General features: G+C 58.6%; 2 protein-coding genes across 3 annotated transcripts; both read right to left on the reverse strand.

Annotated features, from left to right (window-relative positions):
* Positions 1–554: 554 nt before the first annotated feature.
* Positions 555–4,876, reverse strand: LOC116450994 (diacylglycerol O-acyltransferase 2-like). 2 transcript variants are annotated; one of them, XM_032124056.1, is made up of 8 exons: positions 4,770–4,876; positions 3,162–3,290; positions 2,979–3,086; positions 2,662–2,732; positions 2,380–2,584; positions 1,660–1,834; positions 1,366–1,568; positions 555–1,225 (listed from the first exon to the last, which is right to left on the reverse strand). In XM_032124056.1, exons 1-8 carry the CDS (start codon positions 4,807–4,809, stop codon positions 1,071–1,073), a joined length of 1,086 nt encoding a protein of 361 aa, XP_031979947.1. In that variant the 5' UTR covers positions 4,810–4,876; the 3' UTR covers positions 555–1,070. The 2 variants fall into 2 exon arrangements, with proteins under 2 accessions (XP_031979947.1, XP_031979946.1); XM_032124055.1 differs by having other exon boundaries at positions 3,162–3,356; positions 4,770–4,874.
* Positions 4,877–6,125: 1,249 nt separating this feature from the next.
* IGBP1 (immunoglobulin binding protein 1) lies at positions 6,126–11,051 on the reverse strand. Its single transcript, XM_032124059.1, has 6 exons — positions 10,846–11,051; positions 10,019–10,318; positions 8,657–8,852; positions 7,687–7,772; positions 6,985–7,088; positions 6,126–6,649 (listed from the first exon to the last, which is right to left on the reverse strand). The coding sequence occupies exons 1-6, from the start codon at positions 11,034–11,036 to the stop codon at positions 6,501–6,503; spliced, it is 1,026 nt and encodes a 341-aa protein (XP_031979950.1). The 5' UTR covers positions 11,037–11,051; the 3' UTR covers positions 6,126–6,500.
* Between the last annotated feature and the right edge of the window lie 1,618 nt (positions 11,052–12,669).

A 12,669-nucleotide genomic window follows, 5' to 3' on the forward strand; every position in this document is an offset into this window, starting at 1 on the left:
CTGTTGACTCTCCCACGCCAGCCTGGCAGGGATGGGACAGGGACAGAGCTGTCCCCACATGGGGAGCCCCAGGAGGGGCTGTCCCCATCACATCCTGCGAGTCCTGCCAGCCTGTGCCTAAGAAAGGGGCACCCAGAGTGTCACTGGGGTGTCACACCCCAGCCACTGCACCAGTCACACACAGCCACATCCCACAAGAGCTGTCCAGGGCAAGGAGAGGGCCCCAGGGATAGCACATCCCAGCCCCACATCCCTGTCCCACCCAGAGAGCCCTTCACTCACCGCTGAGCAGAGAGAGCAGGAGACCTCCCTCCTGAGCCCAGTTCAACCAGTAAGAGCTGCCCCTCACCTCCCATTATATCCAACGTGGCCCAGGTGCACCTGGGAGCTGCTTGGCTGCACCTGAGCAGTGCAAGGGCCCTGCCAAACACTGCCCCAGCTGGAGATGGGACTGCTAAGGAGGGGACATGCTGAGTGACAAGGGCACCCACACGAACAGTGCAGGTGTACGACCACAGCGCTGCCAATCCCAACCTCTGGAACACACACAGATGGTAGTTGGGAGGTTGGAAATCTGTATTGGGTATGGAGATGGCAGGAAAGGCTCATCTAGGGCCACGTGGTCCTGGCTCAAGCCACATCCACAGGTCCCCAAGTCCAGGAGTGTCCCCCTTCCACCCCAGGGTGGGCTGTCCCCCCAGGCTGGTCCCACTCATCATCAGGATGCCACCCCAAAGACCCCACATCAATCCCTGCTCCCATGAGAGCCCCTCCCTCAGCTTGTGGTGACCTGGTTATTCCAGGGGGACCGTGCCCATTGCTGGCCCCAGCCCCACACCAGCCCCTTGCAGGGGACAGCTGTGTCACCCACAGCCCCTCCAAACCCCTTGCAACGGGGAGCCTTTCCCAATCTCCCCCTCGCTTCTCCCTCTCCTCCCACCTCCCGCTCAGGTCGGAGGAGCAGAGGCCCAGAGTGGGGACTGTCCCCCGCATGTCCCCCATGCCAGGCTGGCCGAAATTCCCCCTGCAAGAGCCCTTGTGAGCCAGGACGGGGCCGGCGCTGGTGGCACTCAGAGGATGTGCAGCTCGTCTGACTCGGACAGCCCATACTTGGTCTTGTTCTCCTTGAAGAGCTTGAGCAGGGCATGGATGTAGAGCTCGTGGTACCGGTCCACCAGCTCCCGGCTCGGGTTCTCCACCTTGGGCACGGCCACCGGCTCCCCCACTGCCGGCAGGAGACGGGTCAGGATGGTGGCAACACACCCGGGTTGTTGGGGACACAACCCAGGAGATGCCTTCCAGCACCACCCACTGTGGGGTGTCCCCTTACCCCCCGCCCTGGGGACCCCCAGCCCCGCTGCTCACCCACTGTGGTGATGGGTCTGGAGAAGGGCAGGAAGCCGTGGGAGCGGCCGGAGGTGAGGCCACGGCCGTAGAACAGGCAGGGAGCGAAGCCCATCATCTTCTGGAAGCGCCGCTGGATGCTCCTCATCCAGCTGCCCTCCTCAAAGACCACCTGGCGGAAGAGGTCGTTCTCCCCAAAGGAGAAGGAGGGGACGAGGAAGGCCCTGAGGAGGGGACACGGTGCGTGGTGACGGGGTGCTGGGGACTCCCGGGATCCGCGAGGGTGGCAGTGCCGGTGACCCAGCCGTGACCCACCCGTGCCGCAGGGCCATGCGGACGAAACCCTTGCGATTCTTGAGGATGAGCGTGGTGACGCCGGGCCGGCAGGACAGCGACTCGGCCGCGCCGCCGATGACGATGGCCACGGCGTTACCGGTGCCTTTCTGGGACAGCAGGTACCCGATGGCACGGCGGGTCACCGGGCACAGCCCTGCGGCGGGACGGAGCACCGGGGCTGTGGCACCGCAGTGCCCGGGCACCCGACAGGGACCGCCGAGGGTCCCCCCGAGCGATGGGAGCTGGTGGGAGCAGCGCAAGGACCGTGCAAGGGCTCCTCCTGCTGCGGGCAGGGAGCGGGCAGGGGGGCGGGCGGAGCGGTGAGGGCAGGGTGGGCACAGCGGCGAGGGAGGGCACAGGCGGGGTGTAGGCAAGGTGCGGGCAGGGTTTAGGAGGGGTGCAGACAGGGTGTAGGCAAGGTGCGGGCAGGGTTTAGGAGGGGTGCAGACAGGGTGTAGGCAAGGTGCGGGCAGGGTGCGAGCAAGGTGAAGGTGTCGCTCAGGCACGGTGCAGGCAGAGCACCATCCCTGCCCTGCCTGCTCCCGGGAGCACCATCCCTCCCGTATTTCCCTCAGAGGGATCAGCCCCCTCCCCCGCACCCCCTTGCCCATGGGCACTGCGGGCAGAGCTGGGCAAGAGAGGGGCGGGCAGGGGCTCGAGGCAGCCCCACCCGAGCTGGGCAGGGCAGGCACCGCTCACCCCCACTCATCAGGTACTCCCGAAACACGGGCAGGCGGAAGTTCCCGGCCAGCGTAGTGAGGAAGGAGCGGATGCCCGGGAACAGTTCCTCGAAGCCCGTGGAGCCCGTGATGAAGTTGCAGAAGGCGCCGACGCAGAGGATGCCGTGGGGGTGCGAGCCGATGATGTAGTTGTGGCTGGGGGAGAGGTCGTGTGTCTTCACCAGCTGCGGGCACAAAAAGCGTCACGGGGACGTGACGGTGGCACCGCCTTTTGGGTGGTCCCATCCCGTCCCGGCCGTACCTTCACGGGGAAATAATCCCGAAAGTGCTTCCACACGGTCCATCGCCGCAGGCACGGCAGCCTCCTGCCACCTGCGAAGCCGGGAGGGGCCACAGGAGATGACGGCCAGCCCAGCCCAGCCCAGCGGGCAGCAGGATCCCAGGGAAACGCGCCCCGCGGGCCGCTGCATTCCGCTTCCCACCGTGGTGCTGATGATGGGGGAGCGGGGGGAAGGAGCAGGGCGGTGCTCCCCGTTTTCTGGGAGGAACCCGGAGAAAGGCGGACCCCACCCCCATCATGCTGCAAAGCTGGAGGAAGGGGGGACACGGCCACCCCACCTTTCTCCGGCGTGTCCCAGTCGAAGATGATCCACGCCAGGTAGAGCACGGGGACGAGCCAGAGGCTGGTGAACAGCAGGTAGATGAGGAGCAGGAGGCTGACGGTCCCTGCGGGAGCCGGGCAGGGGGTGAGCGGGTGTGTGGCCCCCCTGGGGACCCCCCCGCAGCCCCCCACTCACTCACCCAGCAGCAGGAAGCTGAGCACCCACTGCAGCACGGCCAGGAGCTGGAGCGCAGAGCGGACGTCGCGCTGCGAGGGCCAGGGCACGGCCAGCAGCGTCCTCAGGGCAGTCTGGATGCTGGCCCGGCTGCCTGCGGAGAGGGGGACACGGCCGCCGCCCAAAACAGCACGGCTCGCACACGGGCGGGGCCAGCGGGCTGCCGGCCAGCACCCAGGGGCGCCGGGAGGGAGGTGGGATGGGAAGGATGAGCAGCTGGGTGAGGAGGGATGGGATGTGGGGGGTGGAATGGAAGATGCTCATCCCCAGGGAGCTCTGGACCATTCCAGGAGGTGGCCCTGGGCAATCAGGGCTGTCCCCAGAGCAGGGGACACCTGGGCACCCCCAAGCCCAACAGCTCCGTGCACCAGCGGGGCCGAGAGCAGCGGCGCATCCCGCTCAATGCCCAGTTCCCCAAGGACAGGACCATTCCCGTGCCATTCTTGGTGTGCTCAGGGTCCCAGGGGATTTGGGGATTTCTCAGATGGCGCAGCAGGGAGGCACCACCCCCAGCAAGTGCCAAGGCCAGCGGCAAGGCCGAGCCAGGGTGGCCGGGGGTGGCCATCCCACTGTGTCCCCACAGGGACACGCCGCTGGCAGCGCAGCCACTCCGCTCCCCCTGCCACCCCTTCCCTCCAGCCGACCTTGGTGAACCATTAACCTCCCTGGGCTGGGAGCCAGGATCCAAACTCCAGGTGCGGCCCTGTCCCTGCTCCCTGAAACGGGCCCGAGGCGCCGGCCCTGCCAGCACAGCGCACCTGGCCAAAGGTCCCCCACGCCGAGACCACCCCAGTGTCACAAGAACCTTGTTTTCTTGGGAAAGCAACCCCAAATCCGCATGTTGGCCAGAGAGGTGATCAGGGGGACATGGCAGCAGCCCTGTTCCTGTGGCTCCCCAAGCCAGGGACCCCCGGATCAGAGGAGAACCACCAACCACTGAATGAGGAAGCTGGTGGAGTTTCAGTTCTTCCCAGCTCAATCCAAACCAGGAATGGGACAAGTGAAATAAATTAAACACTGGAGCCATCTCTGGCCCATGGGGGATTTTTCCAGTGAGGAATTATTGTTCCTTTCTCCCATGCAGCATGCTGGGCTCTGAAAGATCCCTTCCACCCACTCTACATCCCCCAAATCCCAGCCACCTGCAGAATCCAGTCCCTTCTTTTTCCCAGGGAAGACACAGAGTTCTTCCCAGCAAACTTGTGCCCACCAAACAGTTGCTTTTTAACAACCTTCTCCCAGCTCCTATTCCAAAAGTTCCATGGAAGTCCAGAGCACAGACACAGAACACCCCAGGGCTCTGCTGCCGGCCCCATCCACGGCAACAGGAGCCTCTGCAAACCCAACACTTGGAATTTGCAGGAGCATCTTGTGTGAAACATTCCCAAATGTCATCCGAACTTTCATCCCTGTGGAGCAACTGTGCGTTTTCCTGTGGAGTTATCCCCAAATCGCTCCCAACACCCCCTTTCTCCTCAGCACTCCCAAGCAAGCTGACAGCAGTGACCACCACCAGCTCCCCACATTGCTGGAGAATCAGGAACCATCCCAACCCGCTTTGGGAATCTCTTACCGCTGAGATTCTGGGAGCAGGCTGCGATGATGGTTTTCATGGTGGCAGGAGCGCCGTGGTGCCGTGGCTGGAAAGGTGAGTTGGGCAATCAGAGGGTGCCGGGTTGTGTGTCCAGAGGCTTTAACCAGGTGACCAGAGGGACCTGCTGAGGGGAGGGGACCTGCTCCAGCTGGGATTAGCAGCACGGAGAGGAGCTGGAAGGGTCACACCGAGGGTGAGGCGCTGCTGCTGTGCTGGGTGGTTGCCGCTCCTTGGAAAATCCCGGCTGCCGGTGCTGGCAGGGGCTGAATTCCTCTGGGAACGGTACTGCTGCATTCCCCTGGGAATGGTACCGTCCACGCTGGGGTATGTCACAAACACTGCCGTGTGACAGCCCCAGAGCCACCCAAAAATATCATCCCGAAGCTGCACAGCCACCAGACGATTCCCGCTGCTCCCAGCCCCAGGATGGGCACTCTGCCTCCAGCCCAGGAAGCCTGGAGCGCTATCTGCAGAGGATTGAGGGGAAAAATGATGAGAAAGGGAAAGAGGAGCAGCAAAGAGTCAGCACTGAGGTAGGGCTTCAGGCCAACAGCCCAAGGAATGGTGAGAATCCACAGGGAGTAAGTCCCTGAAGCTGCTTCTCAAGATCCAGCTCTCCAGAGGTGCTCCCAGGAATTGCTGGCTAGCATCAGTGCAGGAAAGGGATAAACACACCCACAGGGCTGTGGTGGGAAAGTAAGAAACGTTTCCTGGGAGATTTGGAACCCACAAACCCCTCTTGTGAATTGTAGGCACTCAGTACCTGGGAGTAAGGACCGTATTCCCTGCAGGCTTCCTGGGCGAGGATCAATTCCGAGGACAGGGATTGCAGCTCTCCTGCAGCCCAGCTGTGCCCAAATCCTGCTAATTGGAAGGAAAACCCCCAAACTGTCACAGAATCCCAGTGTCCCAGGGTAAGGAGGCACCGTGCAGGTGACACTGCTCCAGGTGACACAAAGCACCAGCCAAGTTTCGTTTTCCATCCCAGTATTTTTACCAGGTTTGGAACAAGTCCATCCACAGCTACCAGCCCATACTGGGCACTTCCAGAGCTTCCAGCTGTGATTCCTCACCTCCCTGCACACACCTGCCCTGTGCCAGCACCCAGTGACAGGTGCATCCTGTTCTCCTCCAGTCAGGAATGGTGCCAGAGAGATCCAGAGAGTTTTTCCCCCTTCAGGGGTTGTTCTAGAGGGTTTCAAAGCACATTGACTACTTTGTCTTGGAATATGGCACCATTTGTCCCAGTTCTGTCCCTTGTGGGCCCCATGAGAGAGTCCAGGGTTCACCCTCTGGAAAAGCTCCGGATGAAGAGCAAGGGAATTTCACAACAAGAACGAGGCAGCACAAAGAGAGTTTATTTTGCTTAAAATAGAGAGGAAAAAAAAAATAAATACATCCACCCACAATACAAAGAGCAGTTTCCAAATCCATGGAGCTCCCCTTGGAGGCTGCCTCCACCTGGGAGGGCAGAGGGAGCCTGACCTTTTTGGAGCTGCCCCTCAGAGCTCTGGGGCACCCCCCAGCATGACCAGTGCCCCCAGTCTGACACGGAATGCGAACCAAAGCAAGGGGTCACGTGTCCTCCTGCCATCCTGTCCCCTGCCCATCCAGGCAATTCCCGGATGCTCCACCTATGTACACTGTATTCCCTCCTCCCTCTCCAGGTTGCTCTCCCAGGATCTCCAGGCCCTGCTGGCAGCCAGAGCATCAGCCCATGTTGTGCCTGTTGCCGTAGCCCCGGGGATGTGTGTCCTTCCAGTCGTCCCAGTCCCGAGCTTTCCGAAGAGCTTCTTCATCATCCTCCTCCTCCTGTGTCTCCTGCTGCTGCTTCTGCAGCTCCTCATCACTTGCACCTGCTGGAGTGGAGGGACAGGGAGGAGATTCAGGTTCCTCAAAGCCCTGCTGGAAGCTGGGCTTGCCAGGCAGCAGGAGTGGGAATCATGGAATGGGCTGGGTCACAGGGGATCTTAAAGCCCATCCAGTGCCACCAGGGACACCTTCCACTATCCCAGGTTGTTCCAAGCCCCATCCACCCTGGTCTTGGACAGGCCAAGCACAGTCTAACCCAGTTGTTTTCCTAATAAAGCTTAAATTCTTCCACAGACAGGGGTGTTCCATACCCTGCACACATCCCTGTTCGCCCAGCCCCTCAAGAGGCTTCCCAAATCCCGTTCCCATCTCTGTTCCATACCTGGAACCCTCTGAGGGGTGGACAGAACTCCCTGCCTCTGGCGCTGCTCGTACCAGTCATTCACAGTCATGGAGGGCACCGCGGGATAGCCAGCTCCAAACACCCTGCAGTGGGACAGAACCAGGCAAAACCAGGCAATGGAATCCCCTGGAATGAGCAGGAGCACAGGCACAGGGCTATTCCACGATCCAATCTGTGCTAAGGATATAAGGATGGCACAAGGAGGGCTTGAGGAAGGCTTTGGGGTGAGCCAACTGTGGCCTTCCCATGCCTGAGGTAAAGACGGAGAGGGCAGGGTTAGGTGGGATTTTGGGAAGGATTTCTCCCCTGTGAGGGTGGGGAGGCCCTGGCACAGGGTGCCCAGAGAAGCTGTGGCTGCCCCTGGATCCCTGGAAGTGTCCAAGGCTGGGCTGGACAGGGCTTGGAGCTCCAGGAATAGGGGAAGGTGTCCCCAGGACACCCCTGGGAACTGAAGCAGATACATGGAAAGCTCAGGATAAATCATGTCCCAGCCATGACAGGAAACCTGGTTTCTATCCCATTCTGTGCTTCAGGTGCTGAAATTCCTGCATGGATTTCAGGGTGCCACAAACAGAAATGCAGACATGAAGGTACCACCTGGATTTCTGCACTTGATGGAATATTTCAGACTCGACATGAGAGTCCTGCCTCAAAGTGTGGTTGGATAATCCCAATCCATACCTGGCCTGAGCAGCATCCCGGGTGAGGATGAAGGGTTTCAATGGAGGTCTGGCTGGCCGGGAAGGGCCGCGGAAACCTGCTGGAGCCTGGGATGCAAACAACAGTCACCAAGGAATTGTGGGGATGAGAATTCCCCCTCTGCTTCCCACTCCCAAGTCATTAAAGCTCTGGTAGAGGAGAAACACCTCAGTTCTCAGAGCAACACCCCAGGATGGACAATCCAGGCCTGAATTTGGTTTAAATCAGGAATTCCAACTGTGCCTGTACAGGAATCACTTCCTGTGTCTCTGTGCCACCTGCTGGGGTCAGAGCAGAGCTGCCAGGGCTGAGCTCAGAGCAGAGCACGAAATGTTGTTCATTGCTCCAGTGGAGCATTCTGAGCTCGTCATTCCACAGCATCTCCAGGACACCTCGGAGGAGCTGAGTCCCGCAGTGCCAAAAATGACCCCCCCAAGCAGCCCTGCCAGGGGGCTGTGCCAGCACATCAGGAGCCACTGTTCCCAGCAGACATCCCAGGTCACAGAAATCCTGGACACAACATTCTGCACAGGGATTGCAGTTCTGGGGGAATGTCATTCCAAAAGGGCTGTAACACCCGGACACACTGCAGACCAGGAGTGGAGGCTTGACAGAAACCACAAGGGTCTTATTTTAATTCCCCAATTCAACTGTTCTTCAGAATTAGGGATCTGCAGAAGCCAGGAAAAGCCTTTGCACAGCCCAGTTCAGCTCCGATATTCCAAGCTCCAGCATTCCAGAAGGCCAGGACTGTGAGAAACATGTGGCAGCAGAACCCAACCCAAAACTCAGAATTCTGAATGAAGGAAACCCCACCAGCTCACGTTGTGATCGAGCCCAATTCCAGCTGGGAAGTCACTGAATAAAACTCCAACTCTGCCACTGAATTCCTCTGGGATTCATCCCACCATGCCCATCCCACAGCACCCAGATTCCAGGAGAGCTCCCTCACCTGCCTGGCTGCATCCCTGCTCCTCAGGATCACCAGCTCCTGCTCGATGCTCTCAGTCTCCTCCAGGCTGGTGCCGATCCATTTCTGGATCTGGAGGATGTAAAACTCCCGGATCTGATCCTCATCCGCCGTGCCGCCCTCCACGGAGCTGCTCATGGAGGCCAATTTGTTTTCCAGCTCCTTCTTCTGTTTGTATCTGGCTCAAACACAGCAAAATCAGATCATGGAATCATTTTTCTCCGGCCCAGCCCAGCCTTGGAGTCTTTACCACCCTTTCTAAGAGGTTCAACAAAATTTCATGGAGGTTGTGCTGGTTCCTGTTGGAATTTCAGCCTCTCCTGTCTCTTAAAAGCAGCTGTAAAATGACATTAAATTCAGAGGGGCCTCGATGGTTTTATTCTTCTCCCAAACATTGAGGAATCCTTGGAAACTGAAACCTTCCTGGTAAAATTAGGCAAGACTGGAAACATCAGTCTCCTGGAGAAAGCAGGACTGAGAAAAATCAATGGAATGGCTGGTTTGAGTTGATTCCATGTCACACAAAGAGAATAAAACACTTTTCCAACTTCTGTCTCAGGTGGTTTTGTGTGTGCAAGTGGTTTTTTTAATATAATTTTGGCTTTTTGACCTATTCAGGAATTAGTTATTAAAGGGGAGAACTCCCTATATAACAAACTTCCAAGCTAAATTTATTTTTACTTTTTCAGGAATTAGTTAGTAAAGGGGAAACTACTCCTGTAGAACACTTCCAAACTAAATCCTTGTGTCCTCCTTCCCTCAGTTATTGTCACCTGAAGAATGAACAATAAGAGCCAAGAACCTCTGGGAGATGAGAGGACAAGGAGCATAAAAGAGTAATTCTAAACAAGAAACCATTCCCAATTAGAATATAAATTGTGTTTTTGTATGTTTTTCTACCCAATTTAAGCAGGTCCAGCCCAGTTTGGACCTCCCAGTGTTGCCACAATGAGCAATTCAGTGGCCAAAATCCCAACCAAAGCACCAAAGGCACCAACCACCTCTTTTTTAAGCTCTAATGAACCCACTGGTAGGAAATTACCGGTTTGGAAGTCTTTATGCTGCCAGCAGTGATTAAATAACTAATGGTAAAATTAATTATTAAAGATTAAAGAGCTAATTATAGGTTTTTGAGCAGTTTTTCCTCAGAGACCAGAAACTGGAGACTCTGTCCCTCTCCAGCCCTACCTATTAAACAATGAGCTGCATCTCTTAAAATAAGCATTTGATGATCAAATTATTCCAATGCCCAGGGAAGCTCTTCCCTGTCCAACCCTGCACTGCCTCAAGCTCCCACTCCTCCCAGACCCATTCCCAAAGCCCTTCCCACTGCACAGAACCCACCTTTCAATTTTGGCTGTCCTACTCATGGCCATGGCCACCAGGTTGGGCTGGGCGGGGTCCCGGGGGGCCGAGGGGCTCCCGGCTCCCTCCTCGCTGGAGGTGCCGGGGGCCAGCTGGAAAGATCCCAGCCCGTAGTTCCTGCAGAGCCGGAGGAAGCGCAGGAAGTGCTCCCGGGCAGTCTCCAAGTGCTCCCTTCTCCTGCTCAGGTCCACCTGCTTCAGCGTCAGGGCTCCCAGCAGCGCCGGCAGCAGCATAAATTTCAGGTCGGCCGAGGCGATTTCCTCCAGCTCCTCGTTCTCACTGCGAGGGAGAGACCAGGGAGTCCAGGAAAAGGAATGGAGATGGGAAATGGGTTGGAGTCATCCTGTGAGGGGCGGCTGAGGGAGCTGGGGGAGCAAAGGGGGCTCAGGGGGGACCTTGTGGCTCTGCACAACTCCCTGACAGGAGGGGGCAGCCAGGGGGATCGGGCTCTGCTCCCAGGGAACAGGGACAGGAGGAGAGGGAACGGCCTCAGGCTGGGCCAGGGGAGGCTCAGGTTGGACAGCAGCAGGAATTTCTCCATGGAAATTTCTCCAAGGTCAGGCCTTGGCAGGAGCTGCCCAGGGAGGTTTGGAGTGCCCATCCCTGGGGGCGTCCAAGGAAGGTCTGGAGGTGGCACTCGGTGCTCTGGGCTGGTGACAAGGTGGGGATCGGCCACAGGTTGGACTCGATGGTTTTGGAGATCTTTTCCAACCTCAGTGGTTCTGGGATTCTGTCCCGCTCCCGCCCTACCTCTGCCCTGGCCGGGGACCCTCCCTGTCCCCCTCAGACGCGTCCCCTACGCTCACCTGAACAGCTCCAGCTGCGCCACCATGGCCGCCGCCCGCTGCAGCGCGTCCAGCCCCTGTCGCACCTTCTCCTGCACGGCCGGGGCTCCCGAGGAGGGCTCGGTGCTGGCCTCCAGCTCGTCCCAGAGCCGCTGTCCCAGCGCCAGCAGCTCCGCCAGCCGGGGGCCGCCCGCGCCCGCCTCCGCCATCATGGGCCGGGAACGGCGCCGCCGCCACTTCCGGCGCGATCCGGAGCGACCGTACCCGCCCCGGCCGCCATCTTGGGGAGGTCACTGCCATAACAACCACGCAGGGCGCCATCTTGGGGAGGTCACTGCCATGACAACGAGGGGCGCCCTCTTGGGGAGGGCACAGACACAGCCGGGACGCGGGTGCCGCCATACTGGTGAGGGCAGGCCGAGGGGCAGGGGCCCGGTGGGCGCCGTGATAGCCCCGGTGGGCGCCGTGTTGGCCCCGCGCTCGCCCCGCGGCCGTGGAGCCCCCCGGGACCCCCGCGGCGGGCGGGCACCGCGGGCAGGCACGGCTCGGCGCGGCCGGGGCCGCTCACAGGCCTCGAGTGCCTCCACTCTTTTCCCTGCCAGGTCCTGCCTGGCGCACGGACTCGCACGGGTCCTGGCAGGGAGCACTGGGATGGAGTCTGGGAAAGTGGGAAAAAATGTGGATAATTAAGATAAATTGGCAGAAAATATTCGTTTTCCTGCTGTATGAAAGGCGTATACAGTGGAGATCCTTGATAGTGCAGTGCTGGATGTCAATAAATATACATTTATTTGTTTAAGCACAGCACCTTCCTATTCTTCTCTATTCTTTCTACAGTACAAGTGGGACATGCGACCTTTCTCCTTTCTTTTTCATCTATTTCGCTCCTAAAATCTCTAAAATTCAACCAGGCATCAGGCAGGTTAGGGTTAAATCTGTGTTTTTGGGAGCAGGTTATTTCCCTTAGAAATGCAGGTGATTGACCTGTCTGTGAGCAAAGTATGGATGTAGCAACTACTACTACTGCTTGTTACTGCTGAGTAATTCTAACTCAGCCTCTGAGGATGACTCAGTTTATGATTTATTCTGTTTGTTTTCTTCATGCCTGTGTCAGATTGAGCAATAAATTGTTACTCACAGAGCCCAGGAGCGCTGTGGGTCCTCAAAACCTGTCCGGCCGCAGGTCTGGGCTGATGGGAGGATCTCCTGGATATTCCCAGCGGGATGGCAGCCCCAGGGTGCCTCATGGCCACGTCAGTGTCTGCTCTGCAGAGCAGGGAGTCCCAAGGCTCCCTCCTCACCGGAATGGCTGCCCAGCCTGGGAGAAATCAAATCCTTCCCTGTGAGGGTGGGGAGGCCTTGGAATGGAATTCCCAGAGAAGCTGTGGCTGCCTCATCCCTGGGAGTGTCCCAGGCCAGGCTGGACGGGGATTGGAGCAACCTGGGCTAGTGGAAGGTGTCCCTGCCCATGGCAGGGGGTGGGACAGGATGGGCTCTGAGGTCCTTTCTACCAAACCATCCCAGAATTCCATGATTCCAAGGGACGGAGAGCTGCTTCTCCTGCGAACCCCCTGCAGCCCCTTTCAGAACTGACCTTCCAGCTACACCCAAAATTCCTCAGGCTGCAGCTGGATCCCCCTCGGGTCTTATGGTTCTTACTCACCCCTGTTTGTCCCCGTCCCTCAGCTGAAGATCCCCACACGGACAATCCCTGTTTTTGTTTGTCGTCCTTAGAGCACCACAGCACTGCTGAACAGCCCGGGAATAAAAGAGAACAGAGAGGGAAGGGTTTTTCCTTAAATACGGGCGTTTACTCATGTGTGTGTCTTGTGGTGCGATGGTGCA

This window comes from Corvus moneduloides, chromosome 14, assembly GCF_009650955.1.
Source record: "Corvus moneduloides isolate bCorMon1 chromosome 14, bCorMon1.pri, whole genome shotgun sequence".
Lineage (NCBI taxonomy): Eukaryota > Metazoa > Chordata > Aves > Passeriformes > Corvidae > Corvus > Corvus moneduloides.